This window comes from Fukomys damarensis, unplaced genomic scaffold, assembly GCF_012274545.1.
Source record: "Fukomys damarensis isolate Sample0158 unplaced genomic scaffold, DMR_v1.0_HiC HiC_scaffold_24, whole genome shotgun sequence".
In the NCBI taxonomy this organism is placed as follows: Eukaryota; Metazoa; Chordata; class Mammalia; order Rodentia; family Bathyergidae; genus Fukomys; species Fukomys damarensis.
The window spans coordinates 39319955-39342062 of NW_022900936.1; the positions used below are offsets into that span (position 1 = coordinate 39319955).

Here is a 22108-nt window from a genome sequence, read left to right on the forward strand (position 1 = left end):
ATAAATATTTTAATACTAAGTTTATTGAGATATCATGACATTAATTCAAGTTACCTTTGGCTTCTACAGTTACAAAAGGTGCTCAGACTGGTGGCCATTAGTTTTCAGACATCTATTAGTATCGTAACTGCTGCTTGGGTAACCTTAGTGAAAGTATCTGTGGAGACTGTTGCACATGCATTTTCAATTTCTTCTGTAAGGGCCAGTGGTATAGTAGGTTTTCTGTGATATACCACATCCTTTAAAGTCCCCTACAGATAAAAGTCTACAGCTGTTAAATCAGGAGAATGTGCACTTTACATAAGTTTTTCTTTTCCTGAAGTGTCTATACAATTTTTTTGGAAGACTCTGTATATATTCCCATAATCTTTGATTGAGATAAGCTATGATTCTTTCCTTCAGAATTAATCACATAAAAAGTATTCTCAATAATGTTTATAAAAGTTTTTTTGTTTGTTTGTTTGTTTGTTTGTTTGTTTTTGGATCCGGGGATTGAACTCAAGACTTTGCTCTTGAGAGGCAGGTGGCAGAATCACTGAGCTAAATCCCTGGCTATAAAGTATTATTTATAAAAGTAAAAGCTGAGATAGCCTAACAGGACTTCCTGCTCCACTTTCTATAATATTCCTGTAGAAAAGTGTAAAGATCATGATTCCAATCTTTACTCAAGAGCCAAATTATCTGCAGGATCTTAATTTTTCTTGAACTGTCAAAGCTGAAGTTTCTGGGCAATCAGGAAACCAGATACCTAAAGAAAGACAAGTGCTTTTAAGGACAGACAGGATAAGAGACAGGATGAAGCAGTCACCAGATGCCATAAAATTTGATAATTAAAAATTACAAGTTGCAGAAGTTCATGTAGTGTCAGGTGGAGACTATAGGAGCCCTAAGAAATGTACATATGAGAGAAACATTTATCTATTCATAAGGCCTTTTCCATGGGCTTTAGTGGATACTCCAGAGAATATCTGAGAGGAGAGGAGAAAGCTAAAGAAAACCTTTCATTAGCACAGTCTTGGGAGCAACACCTCCTCCAGGAAAGGTACAAAATTCCACCCTGACCCTTCTCTGTCTCCTCTAGAGAAGAGTCTTGAAGCACTAGGGGAAAGGGAACAAACTTTGTCATTGGAATACATGTAAAGACCCATAATGCTTATAGATTAAGCGGAAACAACAGGAAAAAAAAAAGTTGTCTATCATGGAGGACTAGGAGGAGGAGGAGGAGGAGGAAGAGGAGGAAAGCATCTTGAGTCTTACATCTCCCCTACCTCTGTAACTGGATTTTCATACCAATGAAAACAAGGAAATGTCCTTACCTCTGAGACCTAGGGTTACAACAACTGCCTAAGACAGGATCTGTATCAGAACTGTACCAGATCTAAAGAGAATGTTTCCTTACCCTCAGGCTCTCTCTAACATGTTAGCAAATGTTAAGTAACAAGAATATTCTGCTGGGGGTGAGGAAGACAATGCTTGTAGAGACAGTTTCTTAAGGTATATCATACAGGAAATACCTAAAACTGAGTTGCTATTAAGAAAAACTTAATAACTGATCAGCAATTTAAAAAATCTCTAGCAAATCAGTTCCTACCCTAACCAGAAACTTACTTGTATTAGCACATTTTCCATAGCTATTAAAAATACTTACCCCGGGGGGTCAAAGGATTTAGCTCAGTGGTTCCACTGCCTGCTTTGCAAGCACAAGGACCTGAGTTCAATCCCAGGTACCAAAAAACAAAATAAAACAACAACAACAAAAATACTTACCGGAGACCAAAAAGAAAACAAAAGTTAATTTGGCCCAAAGTTCTAGAGGCTGAATATCTACACAGCATGAGGTTAGTAGCTCTGGTGAGGATCAAACAGCAGATGCTACTAGAACAGGAACATGCATGAGACAGAAAGATTTCATTGGAGAGAAAGGAAACTAGGGAAACTATTCCTTCATAACTAAATCAGATAAAGCCTCATTTCCTCAGTAGATGGATTAAATCCCCCTCAATCCCTATTCAGAGACCAACAAAAAAAGAAATGTGGTCACTTCCAGATACAAATATATATTTATCTCATTCTCTACTGTTCTGTGTAAAATGCCAACCTCTACATCAAACAAATTATATACAAAGACACAAGAAAAAATAACACATAGTTAAGAGACAAAGGGATCAACATGATCATGTTCAGATTTTACACAGATTTTGGAACTTTTACATAAGAAATTTAAAATAACTATGAATATGCTGAAAGCTCAGATAGACAAGCTCAACAATGCATAAGGACAGGTGAAGCAGAAATTTTAAGACAGGATCTAATGAAAAAGATAGAAATGAAGATGAATCCCTTTAAGGTGGTAGATGGTAGACTCAAATCTAAGAAATCAGTGAACTTTTAATAGGTTAATTGAATCAGGAGATGTAGCACCAAACTTTAAATAGTAACATAAACATACCTAACTGCCTTTATAGTTTTTTAATATATCAATCATTAAAAAATATAAAATAAGATTATGTCTGGCACATAGCAGATACTCAGCAAATTTTACTTAATATATTATTGCTATTTGTTGTTGAATAATTTAAAAATTGAGTAAAGAGAAAACAGTAAATCACTTACTATAATCTATACTAAATCGAGCTATTCCAGATCCAGGATAATAGGAACCCTTCTCCACATTGACAAGACAATGCTTATTTTGTTTTTCTTGAATAATTTCCTTTGCTCCTAAAGCTCCTTGATTCATCAAATTCCAGCTTCGTATGCATCCATCCAGACGAGGGTTAATCTAACAGGTCGAGAAGTGAATTTTAAACTTACATACGTCAGACTGACAGCTGAATTGATTCTAGGTGTAGGTTTCAATTTGATTGAAAGTCTTTTGATAACATTTTAAAATACTTCAAATATTTTTATTTTAAGCTAAATTTTTCCTTTTGATGTGTCCTTCAGGTGGAAAGTCTCTTTCAGTAAAAGTGAGTTTATGCCACTGCAGTCCTCCAGTGGGATCCTAATATGGCTAACATCTCAAGTCTCACTTAACTCTTCTGTGTCTCATCCAGGACTAAGTTCATACTTCCAGAAAGGCCCTGGATTCTAAACTGCTTTCTGTTCTTCTTTATTTGTATTTACAACATAGGTGCATTTTGCTAAGCCAGATTTTAATCCTCTTCAAGAATAAAAAATGCTTGCATTCTTTAGCTTTCATCAAAAAATCCATCCACATTCAAGATATGTAGTAGCCACTTCAAAAACGATTGACTCGTTTGAATAATTTATTTTGCTTTTAAAATGCCTTGGGTTATCAATTTCAACGAATAAGTGTATTCATCGTGACATGAGCTGATTAATTAAATTCAGATTTAATATCACATTTCTATGGCTCATATCTAGACATTCTTCCAAACATAAGTGGGGTTTTGGAGAATAGATCATGGGTGATACTGACTTAGTTCACTGGTTTAGCACAGTTCTGGGTGTAGGTAGGGAATTTACTGAAGTGGGAAGACCCACTATGGGTGTGGATGACACCAAGCAAGAAGTTGTATCCTGGATGGAAAAAAAAGGGAGAGAAGGAGGAAGGCTCACTGCTTCCTGCCTGCTTTGCCGCGAGCTCTTTCTCCACAGCCACACTGCCCTGCCTTGGAGCCAGCTGAATATGAATTGAAAGGTCTACAATCTGGAAGTTAAAATAAACCTCTCTTCCTTTACATTGTGGGCGAAGGGTGTTTTGTCCCAGCAGTAGAAAGGAACTAAGACACACATCATAGAAATCCCTTAAAGTTAAAGTACCTATGAATTGCCATGAATAAAAGATGGATATAAAGTAGTAAATATTTAAATTAAATTAATTTGGAAAATAAAAATGTTAAAACACTTAAACAGTGATCATTTCCTTCATGAAACCTGCTCCACACTTATTTGACAAACATTCAGGAAATTATTATATTTAATTTCAATTTATGAGAGGCTAACTACACCTTCAGTTAAAAAAAAATCCACCTTCTGTGCAACCCTTAACTTCCAAAATCAAGTCTTGAAATAGATCTGAGAAAGACCCTTGATTGATTTCTACAAAAAAAAATTAGATTCCAATTTATACATTTAGTGGCTGAGTATGAGCCATTAGGATGCTACCAATGAACTGACACTTGGGAATTTAAAAGTCCACCTTTCCACAAGGAATGCTGGGGATTTACGTGGGCACAAAAAAAGGAACAGCAATAATTTTCTTATTTCCTTAATATAATTTCAAGGGTCACTAATGTCATTCTTCCATGTTTAATGCAAGTTGTCCTACTTGATATGTTTAACAAAATAACTTCTATTGACTCTCAGGAAAACACATCTTCAATCCTATCACAGACAAAAGGAATTCATCCATGATAAAGGATATAAGCTTGGATGGTTACCGGTATAATGAGTGCATCTTCCACTTTCCGAGGTAATCCTGCAAAGTAAATTTTGGTTTCCACAAATCCATTTGTTGATTTAAAAAGGCTTGCAGGTTTATTTATATTCATCACTGCTTCTTTAGCTATTTTAATACTAATACTATCTTCTAATTCTTCCACAGACACCTACAATTTAAAAGACACAAATTATCAAATAACCAACCATCACTACATGATGTTTGAAAGACTGCATTGAAAAATCCTATTATTCCAATAAATATTTTCTGAAATCATCATTTAGATATATAATCTAATTATTGGTTTGTTCCAACCCACTTAGGAAGTCAAATTGTAGTGTGATAAATATGTTTTAAGGTAATAGTATTTGATCAGAAATTAAATGCAAATCTAATATAAAATATTATCCATTTTAAATATTCAATAATATAATCAATCCTAGTATGCCATAAAATTTAGTTTGAAAAAGAAAGTGAGCCACCCTATGGAACATTTTTAAGTGTTCTTATTTTGTAATTGTTTGATAATGCACATATGGAATCAAACATGTAAATAAGTTCTTATAAATTAAGAGAAATCAGACTAGCTCAAAACTCTACTCAGTATTCTGTTCACAAATTATTTCTTTTGTTTCTTTGTTTTTTTTTTTTTTGGTACCAAGGATCGAACTCGGGACCTTGCACTTGTGAGGCAGGCAGTGGAATCACTGAGCTAAATCCCCGGCCCTCACAAATTATTTTTTCAAAATCCAGAAATGATTGAAATCTTAAGAAAGCACATATATAAAATTAAATGTTTTCCAATTTTGAACATAGTTCGGGTGTTTTAAAATGGTCATAAGTGATGGTAAACAACAATAAAAATCCTCCCATCCAGAAAGGCAATTTGAAGAACTATTGCAGCAGTTGTCTCATGTAAAACTGTAGATTCAGGACGTAAACTCTTCATTTACCAATCAATAACTGAATCAAACAATAGGCATATTAAAATACCACTACAGGAAAGGAAAACCTATCTTAAAAGTAAAACAAATTCAGTAACACAGATTTAAAGTTGTCCTTAATATGGCCAAATAGCAACATTTTTCTGGAATGCCTTCTCATTCTTCAGTTTTCTTTGAAGACATTCCTAACAGCCTCCAAGACCGGATGCCCACTTGTACATTCTTGCAATTCCTTTTTAGTCACTTTAGCTGTGTCCTCCTCTTCTCGACTTCTAGTTGGACCATGCAAGTATTTTTAATAAGAGGCCACAGGACTCATTCTAGAGCGTTCGGAAAATTTGGAGATGGGAAGCACCTTCAGCTGTCACAATTACTAGGGGACATGCAGCACAAGCTAGACTTGTTCAATATGCAGAGCACTTATGCAAAATAAGTAATAACATATCCAATATCCTGAAAACTGTCTGAACACCCCTAAAAGACACGTATGTGGGGAATACTCATGCTTCTTACTACCTGAACTTATGCATTTATAAACACAAAATATTTGTGGAACCAAATTAGTATTAATTAAAATTCTCAAGAATGTAATAATCTTGTAAACATTAGATCTTTATTATGAATTTCTCTCCATTTTGGAAAATTAATGATAGCAATACCATTTCTGCATTTAGTGTATTTGGTTCTAATATGACATCCCGGTATAAATCTTCGTGGTGGTTTTCACATTATTCTATGTATATAAATAAGCAAGCTTTGACAAGTATTTTAGTTGTAACTATTTACATATTAAAATACATGTCATCTTCTTATGAATTATCTTCCCTTTATTTGCTTCTATAATAGAGCTTTGCAACTCTTAGGTATATACATACCTAATACATTATTGATACATTTCATTATATACAAAATGAGTGTTCCTGTGTACAATCTGACATTAGATAAAAGTTTGGACATGTTGATCAACACAAATTTATGAACCTGAAAACCTTTTTTTTTTTAAAAAATGTTTTTGGTACCAGGGGTTACTGCTGTGGTCTCCTAACCGCATATCCTGTTCTATTCTTATTCTCTCTCTCTCTCTCTCTCTCTCTCTCTCTTTGGTACTGGGGATCAAACTCGGGTCCTTGAGTTTGCGAGGCAGGCAGCAGAACCACTGAGCTAAATCCCCGGCCCTACTCTTATTCTCTACTGACTAGTTTTCCCAAAGCCATCAGGTTCTGATCAGAATTATCTTTTAAAATGTAAATTAGGTTATGTCACATCTTAAAAGTATAAAATCCAAGTCTTCATCAAGGTCCCCAAAACTCAAGGTGATCTTATTCTAGATGACATTTCTGACTTCATTTTTGAAGTACTCTCCCCGGTCTCCCTACACTGCATCTATACTAATCTGTGTGCTGTTCCTCAAACAAACAAAATGCATCTCTCCCATGAGATTGTGTACTTGCTGTTCACATGGTGCAGAATCACTTTATAATCTTCCACGTATTTCTAATGACTTTTGCCCTTAAGTCTCTGCTCAGATCTCATCTCCCCAGAGATGCCTGTCCTGATTCCATAAGCATATTGACTGACTGACTCCATCCACTGAGTCCAAGCACACTCGATGCCACTCCATTCCTTGCCTCATGTTGCTTTTCCTTCTCATCTTTGCATTATTATCTGACGTATTCATTTATTTCTTACTTATCATTAGAATGCAAGTTTCATATGAGCAGTGATTTCACTATATGCACCATTCTATATTTACCTTCTCGAATAAATTTTAGCATATGAATTACTCAACAATTTTTTGTTGAAAAAAACATAAAACAATTACAAATTGTAATAAAATGTAAGTTTACTATTCTAAATATTATCCAAACATGAGATATCGTCACTTATAAAGTGTAATGTTTATTTTTCTGAGTTATGGCCATGCTAACTACTTAATTACAGATCCTATGTTACTTTTTAATGAATTACAAAACAGTTGCACATGTACATTTTAATTTATTATTTTTAGGGTATTTTTTGAAAATTTAAAGCATGTGAAATGAAACAAAGTTCTCAAATAAATATTCTGGTTGATAGAATAATTTAAATTACTTGTCAATTAAAATGCTTAGAATATTTATTTGTTTTCTTCTGGCTTCCAATATAGCTTTCTTTTTTTTTTTTTTTTTTGTACTGGGGATTGAACTTGGGTCCTTGCTTTTGCAAGGCAGGTGCTGGAACCACTGAGCTAAATCCCTGCCCTAGAATATTTGAAATAATTTTTAGACTAAGTAAATTAGTTTGAAACAGGAAAACCCATTAATGAACCATCAAAGTTATAAGCTAGTCAAATATAATGCAGTAATAGTATTTTTACAGTAAAAAACACAAAGTGAAAAAAGAAATCATCTTTATATTAATGGATGAGAGTCATAAATTGTTAAAATATTGAATTAAAGAGCTGGGTGTGGTAGCACACGTCTGTAATACCAACACTTGGGAGGCTGAGGCAGGAGGTTCGCTGTGAGTTCAAGACCAGCCTGGGCTATATAGTGAGTTCCAGGTCAGTCTCACTTACATAGTGAGACCCTGTCTCAAAACAACAACAACAACAAATATGAATTAAGAGCTTAAGAAAAATAGCCAACATGACAGCTGCTAGAACATTAAAGTTGTTGTCTGATTTGCTTGCTTGTATGTGAAATTGCCTTTACTTTTAAAAATTAAGATTGCATTCTACTTTTAGGGGGAGATATTAATTAAAATGAGTATACCATGATTTAGAAGTCTAACAAGGATCAGAAATAAAACATGGGACTTAACAGCTATCTTCCAATCAGGCTAGAATGTTGCCTTTAGGAACATCATTCAGGAGCAGGGATGAAGCTGGGGAAGGGGCATTTGCCTCACGTGTACAAGCAAGGACCTGGGTTTTATCCCCAGTGTAAAAAAACAAGCAAATAAACAAAACAACAAATACCATTTGGGGACAATTCTTCAGTAAACATTATCTGAAGCCCCAAATTTTAACCTGAGTAAAATACACTTTCTTCCTTCTACATGTTATATACCTAGAAATGTAATCAAATTCGCTTCAAAATAGCATTATATTTTCAATTTATTCTCGGGTAAAATTTTATTTTTGCTCTCTCTTGCTGAAAAATTGATGATATTAGTAGTAATTTGGAAATACTATGTGGTAAAATGTTTTTCATATATTTGAGAGATAGATGTACATATCACGCTGTAGATATAGATATAACAAAAAAGATATAGTAACAGAGCTATGTTAATAAGTGCTCCAGGAAGCCAATAATTTTAGAGATTTCTCAGAAAGTTACACCTGGTCCTGCGCAAAGACAAAGTTCTTCTAGAGTGAGGAGTCTAAAATCAACCACTGCTCAAGGACAAAGAGATCCCAGAGGTGAATTTTACCTGAAGCAACTAAGTTTTGCTCATACTTCCACTGCAACACCTTTGATGTCACACTATTTTGATTCATAAACAGTGTCAGCTACTAAACTACAAGATATAAAGCTCAAGAGCAAGGAAACTATCTTGTTATAGTTCTAGTGCCTTGAAGTCCAAAACTCAGCAATTTAAAAGCATTCAATTGCAATTTACTGAATAAATGAGCGCTTGAGTGGGTAAACAAAGCAATGATAACTGAGGATGAACTCACTTGCCTCTCAGTACAACCTCTTGCCTTCCTGCTCCTGTAGATGTAGAAAGCATTTCTCTTGGACACTGCATTCCAAAGAGAAGTGGTTCTTTCCTCAGCTATACTTTGCTGCAAGTAGCAATAACTACTGTGGAAAAGACTTTCTACTATCATTGCGCAGCAATCTTTTCTATAGGAAATGTCCCATTTGATTCCAGTTGATTTTAAAAGATGATTTCAATTTTTAAAATAAAGCTATTTTTAGGGCATATTAAAATGTTAGTTTTAAGCACTCTGGTACCCACTCATGTATCCTGTTTATACAAAATTGACTGCTCATTTATATGCATATATTTTAAATCTAATTAACTTTTTTTTCCCCCGGTACCGGAGATGCAACTTGGGTCCTTGTCCTTATGAGGAAGTCAGAAGAACCACTGAGCTAAATCTCCAGCCCTCAAATTAACTTTTGATTTTGTTACTATGTGTATTCCTCATTAATTTTTAAAACATCCATGGCAAGTGACGGTAGCTTTCCTTGATCACAAATATCATTTTTTTTGAACCAGAGATTGAACTCAGGTCTTTGTGCTTGCAAGGTAGGCCACTGAACCGCTGAGGTAAATCCCCGGCCCCACAGATATCTTTTAAATAAACTGTTATGCCTGCTAGTGATCTGCAGCCTACAGGAGACACCATTCATTCTTTACCCAATGACAGCCACAAATAAATAAGTGAAAGTGATCTAAGTTACTGAACTCCTAAGTATATTAAGTGAAGAGTAAAATTTCTCAGGCTATTTCAGGGATTTACAGTGTGGAAAGTAGACGATATAACATTAGATAATTCAACCCTTTTTGTTTTCTATGATTACAGCAATAAAATTAAATTTTATACAAACTGCATCAACGTGTAAAGAGCCTTAGGAAATCTTTAAAACATACCATATTCCATGCACCATTATTAATAACAGCACCTCCAGTTGTGATTTGAGTTGTAAATTCATTCTTAAGCTGAATTTCAAGCTTTCCCTCACGCAGAGCAATCAGAAGCCACGCTGAGTGGTCAAGAGATTCTGCACACAGTATAACACCTTCTGAATCATATGTCCGGAAATCAAACTTAGCTGAAAATCTGAACATGGACAAAGAGATGTCCTTAATAGAAGAAATATGCAAGCCTCAATATATTATACTTTTATATTTTACTAGAAAACAGTATTATATTGAAAAGGGTCAAGTTTATTTTGTTGCTTGGAATTAATAAAAATGAAAGAGTTGAATTAAATTGTTCATATATTATCTTTTGGTCTCCACATGTTTAAAATCCAGTTGGTTATTTTTTTGGAATCTTTATTTCAATAAACAGATGTTTTGGTGATTTTTCATCTTTTTGGCATATTTTGAAGGAATCTCTCAAATGCTGGAATTAATACACATGTGTAAATATGAGACATACTGTATCTCTCCTGGGACCTTTTACATACCATAAAATCTGGTATTAAAATGTGGGGGGATGCTATATTCACAAGTGATTAGTAAAAGATGTTACATGATTGATTTATCTATCAAAAGTCATATTTTCCCTATGACTTCACACAGGCAGGAAGGGATCACTCAAAAGCTCTATAGGACAGCATCTAGATGACTGCACACATCATTAAGCCTTCATGTGTGCTAAAGATAATAAAATAAAAAACGTCAAGCAGCAGCTACTGAAGAGCAGCAGCTATGGCTCTCTACTACCCCATGGCCATGGGCCTCAATGAGGGCCATGAAGTAACCAAGGACATGAGCCAGCAAGGCACAGCCACAGATGTTTCACTGAGCACACACAGCTCCTGTGGGGACCATCCGAGAGCTGTAAATTCATCAAGAACTTTCCTGCCAAAATGAAGTCAGAGCAGCTGAGCCATGCTGCCTGGCTGCTGTCTTGGCCACCAAGAGGAAGGTGGCTGCCCAGACAGCTTGAACCCTTCTCCCCTCAACGAGTAATAAAACCTTTCTTAGAAAAAGAAAACAAAGCAAAACTAACCACTTTAAAATGTATCCATTAATATATTTCAAATGTTCTTCAAAAACTCTAATTTCCTAAATCCTTCAGGAGAATACACAGAAAGAAAGCTTAACAAATATTGTTTATCCAAGTGTCGAGGGCAGAGATACTCGAGTTCTGACAATTCCTGTTGTTATTAAGACTCCAGAAATATACACAGTATAGATAATTATATAGACAAATGTATATATATATATATATAGACAAATTAGACAAATTAATAGATACAGATAATTAATAGATATAGAGAAACTGATAGATAAATATAGACAATACAGAAAAAAATCTTAAGTGATACTGGATTTAAAATGAGTTGGCTGAATGGCCTTAGAACATCTAGGTGCGAATCAGCATTAAAATCTCCAAGAGACCAGCTAATCAAAATGATTTTAAAAAGACAAATGGAAAAAGAAAAATAGTTGCATAAATTATAGTGAACTAATAAAATAAAGATAATTTAATTTAAAAAGTAAGGACTTTTGATAATTCTTAGGAGCAATTCCACATTATCATCCCTTCATATAGCAGCAATGATAATAGGCACTTCATTTGCAATGGGGACAAGATCTTGCTCGAAGGGAACAAAGAAAATGTGGAATAAGCTTTGCATCTTTAGAATTCCAAATAAATATATGAAAGCAGTACAATGTGCAGTAAAGTATGTTGGATGGATATCAAAGTAGTAAGAAATTATAGACTTCAGTTCATATTTTAAAAGAATCATTTTGCCTAGAATGTGGACTTCCATCCCTTTTCATTATTATCTGAGCATTTTGCTAATGTGAAGCATGGATTATCTTGCCAAAATCCATATCTGTGCACTTCAGGATCTTCCAGAAGTTGATCCTATTATGAAGAAAATTTCCTTTCTTTGTAAAAGCATGCTAAAATTACATTTCAAAGTCTTGTGTTCCGTATATTTTATTTCTGGAATATATCATCAGCATAATGATTCTTCACTCCATTTCAGCACTATTATGGAATGGAAAAAAAGTGAATTTGTTAACATTTGGGTAAGTACAGTATTTTGACTATGGGAAACAGAAGTGAAAGAATTCACTTGAGTAAAGCACTAGCTATTTTCGTGTTGGTTATACAGATGGCAATTTATAAAATTCATCGAAGTATATATTTACATGTGTACACTGCTCAATAAATTACAGTTCCCAGAAGTCAAGCTATATAAATCATAAATAAACCAATGACTATTACAGAAATAATTACTTGGGCTACTTCTGATCCAATCTTAAGTATCAAAATACATATTGTGAATTGCCTGTAAGAAATACTCCTAAAATTATCTGAAGGTACACTATAATTAACATTTTCCCTCATTTTCATGATTCTCATAGGAAGGAAGTGCTGTATGCAGTCAACCTCTTCAAAATATTATTTGCTATGAGAATTCATGGAGAAAACCAGATATTAGAGGAAATGGAGAGTTGGAGGAGAAAAATTGCATTAGTGAATCTTAGAGTATCTTCTAGTACTGTAAAAAAAAAGATTTGTATTGTTAGTTGGATTATTTAATGAATAACAGTTCATGTATCTAACAAATTAAGTACAAAACATTCATATTTAATTAGTCAGGATATCAAGTTTTAGCCTCCATAACCAGCTTCACATGTATTTCCTTCCTGTAATTCCAATAAGTTTCCAATTCTTTTTTTCAAGATTTAACAATGTACTACTGAGAAAATTTGAAAATAAGTACAATCATAACTCAAAATGCTATTCCTTTCTTAAAGTCAGTCTGACTGCAAGGATAACAGCTATTCAGATAGTAAGCTAAAATTATGGAATCATTTCATAAAAATGCCATTAGAGCAATCTCTTAATAATTTTGAATATACTGATATTCTTAAAATAATACTTAAGAGTATTTTCTCATTATTTATTTTGCATAGTATGTGTAAAGAGCCATGAAACTTTTACCAGTACAATAAATATATTTGCCTAGCTCCTTAATAAATATATTATCACTAGACAATGAAGAATGAAGGGGTAAAGTAAAATGATCACTGGAGAATGACCTAGAGTGACCCAGAAATATTCTAGCATGAATATTAAATATGTGAAGGACCAAATAATTTTTGAGGTTCCCTAAGTCATGATTAATAATATATCTAGATTATCTGGCTGATAACATAATTCCTTACATTCCAACCTTTTCAGTCATTGTAGTTTTGTCCTTATTTGCTTATCTTCTAGAGATTATCATTGTTATTCATTTCTTACCTGTTACTTTCTGGTAAATTAAATTTTAAATATAAAACAACTCCTGCAAACTGTTCTGCCAAGTAAAGTAGTTCATAATTTTTGTCAAGGTTCAAGGGAAGACACACTGGAATAGCCTGTGAAAAAAGAAAAAAAAAGTATATGTTATTGTTAGCTGTTTGTGTCAGGATGTGTATCTCTCCCTGGTTCTAATTATGTCCTCTTTAATACACTGAAATAAATTAAGAATATTTTTGGTAAGAAGAAAGCAATATATTTCACTCTCTTGTGAAGTTCAGGAATATAACCTCCAAGAGTACATGTGTTATTCAATTTGTATGGCTTTTGAATTTTGGATATAATATTTCCTTTGCAAATCTCAATGTTAAACAATTTTTTCTTCATGAATCAATATGTATGTCTTATAATATCAGACATGATGCCTCCCATAAACTAAATCTGAAATTATTTTTATCTGGAGTTGGAAATAGATGTAAGCATTAATGTACCAATAAATAGTCCTTCATGATACTCCTTCATTTAACACAAAAACATTTTGAGCACAAATGTCCTATCTAGACTGAAAAGGAAATACTAAAAAATCTGGAAGGAATAAACAGAAGTTCAGATAACATTTTCATCTCAAAAGCGTCTAAAAGAAAGTTATTTAAAGCCACCATACCTCTTATAAAGTACTTGTTTCCTAAAACTGAAAAAAAATATTAAAGTGAATAGTTTCTAGGAATAAGTTCTCGAGCATATGTAAGGATATTTTGAGAGTACTTGTGTACATAGCTATGTATTAAAGATAGGCTCAAATAAAATTTCATTTCAACTACGGCAAATATTGAAATGATAAAGGATCACACAGCAAAAAAAAAAAAAATTCACACAGCATGACATTTTAAATAAGTAGTACCAAGTTAGTATACATAGCAATTGCTTTAAATTTATCTCTCTTCACCACCAAGCTAGCGTGATACTGAATATCACATGTTTCTGGACATAGAAAACTTTGTCTTGGTGACATATCAAAAGGTATATGTATGCACTGTTTTAAAACATTATTTAGGAATTTTTTAAAATAATCTGTCTCACGGATGTCTCTGGACCACTCTGTGTGTAATGGAAATCTTTACTACCCTGCCATCTTCTCACACATCCTCTTACTCTGCTGTTGTTATGTAAAGCTCCTATTGTTCACCTCAGTCCAACACTATGTCCATTTTTTACTTCATGTCTGCCTCTTTCACTAGAATAATAGATTCTTTAGAGCAGGGCCTTTGTTTTGTTCACTAGTGGGTCCCTGGCACATAATGAGTATTTGTTGAGTGAGTGAATAAAGCTTTGGGTAATGTCCAAAAAATAAAAATAAAATAAATAAAATAAAATAATCTGTCACAATCATGTATAATTTCACCTTCACATACTAAAAAAAATCATTATAGATACTTATTTAAAAATAGTTTCAGATGTTGAACTATTTATTTCAAAGAGGTAAATGCTAAAACCTACCACAAAATTCAACTGAATTCCTAGAGAAATTGTGCATTATATCTGAATACTAAAAACAAGTTTAAGAGACACAGATTAACAAAATTGATCTCTGGATTTTGATGTATGTAGCACCCACTAAGCCCTACTCTATCAAAGTTGTTCACACCTAAAAGTTTATAAGTGCTCTTACAACTATTAGCAAGCCTGGGGTGTGATCAGACTTGTCAAAGTGGGATACAGGAAAGTTGACACTGGAAAATGCTGTCACTAAACTTACCATGTAAGATTGTTTTTTCACAAAGAGAATTAACCTCAGCTTTTCTTGGTTTCTTAAGTAAGCATACACATTGTATTCTGTAAATGTACAAGCTATAGACAAGTGCTTTCTAAATTGTTATCCTGTAACCCCCTCGTTTTAGCCTAGATAGTAATGATTCCCAGTTTTTATGATGTATGGGATCTACATTTTGACATACAGTCTGTATGTAGTGCTATAGCAATTAATATATAATATATGTATTTTTTAAAAATTTATGTAATCTATGTAGAAATAAGTGCATGGATCTACCATTTCAGAAAAGAGATAAGAAGTTTAGCATTGTAAAATGTTTACCTCACAGCTCTTCTGATCTTGGGCAAGTTTGAATCCTTTCTTCCCATCACAATAACAAGAATAGCCCCCAGGATAATTGACACAAAGTTGAGCACACATATTCTCAGAGCATTCATCTATATCTGGGATAATAAAGAACATAAAGCTTACTATCTCCTAAATAAATATTCAATCCAACAGGCAACAGAGTATTATCTTTTATTAATAAGATAATGAAAATAAATCCATAGGGAAGATAATTATATGACATCAAGTCATATTTAAACACATGAAATTGGAAATGAGTTACAAATGTACCTTTTACTTATACATTTGAATCAAATTTATAATGTAATTAATGTTAGTAAAACAATTCTTTTACATTTTTATTTTTAATTTGAAGAAAAAAATGATTGAGTATGGCAACTTAAATGTTATTTCTGGTTATATGAATTTTCTTGAGACTACTTCCCCATTCTTGGCTTTAAAGAAAAAGAGGAGAGGGAGGGAGAAAGGAGGGGGCAAGGGGAGAAGGAGGGAGGGGGAAAGAAAAAGGAAGAGGAGAAGAAAAAATAGAGAATGAAGGGAAAGGAAAGGAAAAACAGAAAAAGGAAGGAAAGAAAAAAAGACTCCTAACTAACTGAAAATGCATTGGGGGCTTAAATCACAATATCAAAAACATCTGACTTCGCACTGTAATAATTAATGGTGGCAATAAACTTAAGGACATAGTTAATCTCTTCTTATCCATGTTTTATTTAAATCTCAGTGCAATATTACCTCCCATATTGTGAAATTATCCCTTTTCTACATTTTAAGAAAATCAAACTGGAAAATTTTGCTTAAGTTTAAATCCATTTCAGGGCTGCATAAAATTCTTAACATTTTCATTGGATCCACCCTTGTGATCTTTGAAAATCCCCAAATGTATTACCTCATATAAGTTTTCATTAAAGGCTTTAAAATTAATCCCCAAAGTTAGTGATCCCTCAAATGCATTGAAATTGCAGGACGCATGATTAAATTTAGATGTATATAGTCATATGTAAGTAATTTTTCAAAATCTGTCACTCACGGAGTAAAACTGCAATGTAAGTTGTGAAGTTTTAAAACACTTAAAGGGAAGCATGAAATAATTTGTATATTAAAAAAATAATAAATGATCTAACACATTAGAGCTACCTGAGGCCTCCATGGCAACACCAATGCAGCTCATGGTGAGAGCAGCACCTCCAAGATTGATTACTGATCAAAACCTCTCAACCTTCTAGAGCTTGGGGCCGGGGATTTAGCTCAGCTGTTGGGTGGCCTGCCTCGCAAGCGCAAGGACCCAAGTTCAATCCCCGGTACCAAAAAAAAAAAAAAAATGAAACCTTCTAGAGCTTGGCTATGATTTGCTTATGATAGCCATACTTATTTAAGCTCCTGTCTTTGTTTTGCATGTATGTGTTTTGCTTTCAGAATAAAATTTTCATTGTCTCTGAATGTTACTTTAGTGATATGAAAATGTGTTTATCTTGCTTTAATTACACGTACAGCTTTCCAAATTATGTGAAACAAAAAAGCCTAATGAGTGCACTAACACTAAATGTAAATACCATTTGTTTTAAATACTTTTACTGTGAAAGGTAGCCACTGATTACCAAATTGATCAAGGTATATCAAAGATTAGAAAATACGACTGTTGGTGTCAAACAAAACCAATGCTGCTAAATAATTAAGTGTTCAAACACCACCCTCTCTAGTATCAGCAGTTGCACTAGTACCACTATACCTGTACAAGCCTCCTCTTTGGGGTTGTATCTGTAGCCTTCAGGGCATTCACAGTCATATTCTCCTGGGGTGTTCTTGCACACAGCTTTGCCACAGACATTGGGCTTCCTAGAACATTCATCCACATCTATAAATGAAATCAATGTAGTTTTAAAATTTTTCTAGTACCAGCAGATTCTAGTAAACAACACTATTCCTATTTCATGGACTATACTCATTATATATGAGATATAAAACTAGCTTTAGAACAACAAAATACTAAATCTAACATATTTTAGTTCACTATATATTATTTCTCTATATAAATACATAGAAAACTTAATTGATGTTCACCATGTCCCTTTATCAACATAACAAAAGAAGGCTCTAGTAATTTTCTCAATTATCAGGTCAGAGTATGAAAACAAATTAAAGAAGACATTAAACTACATTCTTTTGGGCCGGGAATTTAGCTCAGAGGTTTGGTGGCCTGCCTTGCAAGCGCAAGGACCTGAGTTCAATCACCAGTACCAAAAAAAAAAAAAAATTACATTTTTTTTTTTGTACTGGGGATCAAACTTGTTTCCTTACTCTTGTGAGGCAGGTGGGGGAACCACTGAGCCAACCCCCCAGGCCCTCAACTACATTCTTAATATTCTCTAAGTGTAGTTCCAAACACGTTTCTGAAGTACGGTCTTAAAGTACGGTCTTCTTATTACCACACACAAAAAATGAGAAGGCTCATCCACTTTACCCTGTTTCTTTGGAAACAGGCTATTACACCTGCCCTTCCATCAACACTTGAGGTGAAATCTCTAATGTATTCATTATTAGTGTTGCCTAAAGTATTGAAGAGTAGTAATTCACATTTAAAATGAGATTAAGTAAGGTCACAAAGTATTTATATAGCTGAAGTTATTCCAACATAAATTTTAGTCATGTATTCATATTCCAAAACACTGAGATGCATTTATTACATTACATAAAGGAGGAGACAAAGTACTGATTACAGTCAGCTACTAGATAAGCACTTATAAGGGAAAAAACAAGTGATAGAAATAGTTCAAGGAAAATATAATTAGTAATGAACATTTCTCATCTGTACTCAGATGTGAAAGACAAATTCAGAATAGAAAATATATCTTCTACTCTAAAACAACTGGCAGGGTTTTTTCCCCACAGATGAATAGCCAAAAATTCAGACATTATTCTGTTTTAAATAATTTGTATAAAACTAATGGAACCAACTCTTTATGATGAGGGAATTTTTCAGTAACTTGACTGTAACAATGTCAACATTGTGAGTGTGGTATCATACAATAAATTCATTAAATGTTACCAATGAGGGAAACCAGGTAAAGGTTACCTGTGAATTTGCTTTATTGCTTCTTACAACTTAAAGTGACTAATAAACTCAAAGAAAAATTTCAATTTTTAAAACATAATTATAAAATCTGTTTTTCCGCTTTGAGGAATATTGCAGAGAAATACATAGATCATATAAATTTAGCTTACAATAAATTGATTTTATGGCTCTACAATGACATCTAATGTTTGATGAAAATTTTTATTCTTTTGACAGGTACTGGCAACTTGATCCCTTGCATATCCACAACTTGGCAAATGTCCTATTGCAATAATTTTAAACATATTTTTCTAAAAGTTCTGTACTTTGTTATTCAAGTATTATGCTTAAAGGACTATGTAATGAAGAATATAAGAACAATATGTTCTGGTCACCAGGGACCTTCTTATTTTAAGAGGATTTTTCATAATTATATATCTGTGTATTACAAGGAAAAAAGATTAAACATTTTTAAATTTAAAAACAATTTTTCAGAAGGACAGACAGTACAAGTTATTTAAATGTAGAAATCAGAATGGGTATTATCTATCCATGTAATGCATATGGTATTAATAATAATAATGATTTTATATATCTGGTATTCAAATGATCCAATTATTCTAAATAACCAAATTTGGATCTTCAGATAGCCAGATAAGAAAGATGTATGCTCACTAAAAGGATAATGGTTTAGAAAAAAAGTTAGTGAATGAAGTTCACTTCAGAGTAATTAACTGTACTTTAGAATTATAGTACACAATAAAATACTGAACAAAATGATGCAGTGAAGAACAGCTCACTCCTTGAAGTTAGTGATCAACCAAAATAGATATAAAGGATTGATCAAAGACTTTACATTTCATTTTACTCAATTTTTCACCTCTTAGCAAAATAGAGGAGGGGTGAGAAGATAAGATGCACAGGAAGAAAAGAGAAGGAAAAGCACTTGAAGTGATTCCAGTTTCTAAATGAAAAATTTAACTACAGGTTGGAAAATTTTGTGTTTAGTTATCTAAAGACCTAGCGTGAATATTTGAAGATGTGTTACAGCAATTAAAATAGCCAAACAGAAGAGACAGTAGACAAAGAGAAAAAAAATCAAAATCTGGGGTCGGGGAAAGAGAAAACCAAAAGAAATATGCTAATAAAATCACTTGGTAAAATGATAAACTGACAGGGATTATGTAAATCTGAAGAAAAAAAGGGATCATAAAAATGAGAATCAAGACTTGCCATGTAAAGGTACATGATCCCAACAATGAATGTAACTGTACTGTATCCCTAAAATGTACCAATAAACTCAATAAAATTAAAAAAAAAAAGGGATCATGACCAATAATGTCATTATAAGTGTACAAAGAGAAGGAAAACCAGATCTTCATCTTTCCAAAAACCACAGTACAAAATGAAGTACAAATAGAGGGCTCACACTGGAAATCAAAAAGATAATTCTGAAAAGGGAAAAATGTTATTGAGAATTGTGGTGAATTTCTTTATGGAGATCTTCATATTATTAGAAGAAAATAATAGTAAGTAATATCTGAAAACAAAGCATAAACATTGTTTTTTGCAAAATCTGCAGCTTGCAAAGATGTGCGCTGAAACTTCACTTTATAATGAAATTCTGTATTTATATTTATCTACAACAAAATGCTTTAATGAAACATTCACAAGTACCACCTCCCACACACATAATAGGCAAACCATAAAACACTATTTGTCAGTATTGTAAACCAAAAGGCAGCTCCCTGTAAGGCTTCAGAGTGGATAAAAATGTATGTTATAAACACGTTAGAATAGAGTGTTCCAGGAATTCCTGGAGAAATTCCTCTAACTGAATTTGTTTCTCAGCCAATAATTACATTTTTGTTCTAATTTTTTTTATCCTACTCTATTTCTTACTCTTACCTCTGCAGTCTTTTTTATTTGAAAGCAAATCAAAGCCACTTCTACAGGAACACTGGTAACTTCCAGGTGTATTATCACAAATCTGGCTGCAACCTCCATTTACATTTAAGGGATCTTTGCATTCATTTATATCTAAAAAAAAAAAAGAAAGAAAATACATTATTTTAAAAATAATGTGAGCCTCAGAGAACTTTTTCTTTGGCCAATCACATGAGTCAGGTGGGTTGGTTTTACATACCAAATTCACACATTCTTCCTTCCCAGCCTGGTTTACAAATGCAAGTGAATGCAGCTTGGCCATCTTTGCAGCTCATATACCCATCTTTGTTGCATGGTAGAGGATTACACTGGTCTGAAATGGCTAAAGGAAATAGACATCTATTGAATTTTTACTTCATGCTTTGGTAAAATAGTATTATTTGTCCTTTAATAAAAACTTTTTATATAAAGCCTGTAACCAATGAAAAAACATATCTTCTTCCTTCAAATTCTTTTTTCACTAAATATGAATCTATTAACAAATGTTTATAATTATTTTATAAAGGGACACCATTTTTACATTTTAAGTATACAAAATACTTTTTATTCTACTGTAGAATTTTTTGAAATGCTATTATGTTGTTTGAAATTTAAAACAATTCCACAAGAATCATGAAACAAAAGATTTAAAAAAATCACTTGGGACTTGCAACTTGGATTATGATGGAGTAAATAGAATCAGATTTACCCTCTTGCGGTAAGTGGAATTCTGGCAAAAATATGTGAAAATAATGGTTTTCAAGCATTGGAGAAAACTGTGATGCCTAAGGGAAAGGAATAAACATTACGGGCCTTACAGTTGTACTGTGGCACTGCCTGGAGATCGTTGCAGTGCAAGAGTGCACAACTCAGATAGAGGCCGAAGCTCTCCTCAGGTTACAAAGACAGACACTACAGTTTGACAAGGTCAAATTAGAATTTTGCTAGACAGAAGAATTTGCTAGTCACTTGCTAGTGAAGGCAGGCGGGGATTGTGTAGAGGGGGAGATAGAAAGATACTGGCTGCGGAGATCTAAGGTTTATGGTTGAATAATGATTTGCACAGGACAGTTTCAAAAGTTCACACTGGACTATGACTGGTTCATTGTAAACTGGCCAGGCTGGCAATATTTGTGATACGGAAGACATCAGATAGAAACCTCACAAGATTATAGTCCTCCTATTGGAGATTAATCAGTTTTAAATTAATGATGCTCTACACTACCCTAATTCACTTTAGAATGAAACTACAAAAATTTATTTATACTTTTCCAAGTTATTTGGCTAAGCACCAGACCAAAGTCTCTGGAAGAAGACAACAAAATCCAGGATGTAACAAATGAAGTCTGATTCTTTCCCTTATATTCGGAAATACAGTGTCTGTCCTCCACCGTCTAAAATCTGTTGCTCTACATAGTTGATCATTTTTTTAAGGCAGAAAAGTAAATGTCATCCCAGTTATTACAGTTCATTTCACATTAGAAGTGATACTTTTTTCTACTGATACTTTGATTATGTTATTTATTCTGTCCATTATACAATTAAAAATAACTAACACACAAATGTGAAGGAAAATATGATCCAGAAAAAAAGAAATCCACTGATGGAAAAATATCCAGAAATGAAAGAACTGATAAAATAAGTAGAAAAAAAAATTAATGTAGCTATTGTAAGTGTACTTTATATATTCTAGTAGAAAGTACAAGAATGGTAGTATCTATCTATCCATTATGTA

The 22108-nt window shown here is 33.2% G+C and overlaps 1 protein-coding gene across 1 annotated transcript in view; it reads right to left on the minus strand.

Annotated features, from left to right (window-relative positions):
* Positions 1 to 22108, minus strand: part of Pros1 (protein S) — an 81915-nt gene that overhangs the window by 11724 nt on the left and 48083 nt on the right. Inside the window, exons 5-12 of the mRNA XM_010602896.3 lie at positions 20594 to 20716; positions 20356 to 20487; positions 17125 to 17250; positions 15372 to 15493; positions 13283 to 13398; positions 9934 to 10123; positions 4407 to 4574; positions 2614 to 2782 (exon numbers count right to left, since the gene is read on the minus strand). Of these exons, the coding sequence (XP_010601198.1) occupies positions 2614 to 2782; positions 4407 to 4574; positions 9934 to 10123; positions 13283 to 13398; positions 15372 to 15493; positions 17125 to 17250; positions 20356 to 20487; positions 20594 to 20716 (1146 nt within the window). The remainder of the gene's footprint in view (positions 1 to 2613; positions 2783 to 4406; positions 4575 to 9933; positions 10124 to 13282; positions 13399 to 15371; positions 15494 to 17124; positions 17251 to 20355; positions 20488 to 20593; positions 20717 to 22108) is intronic.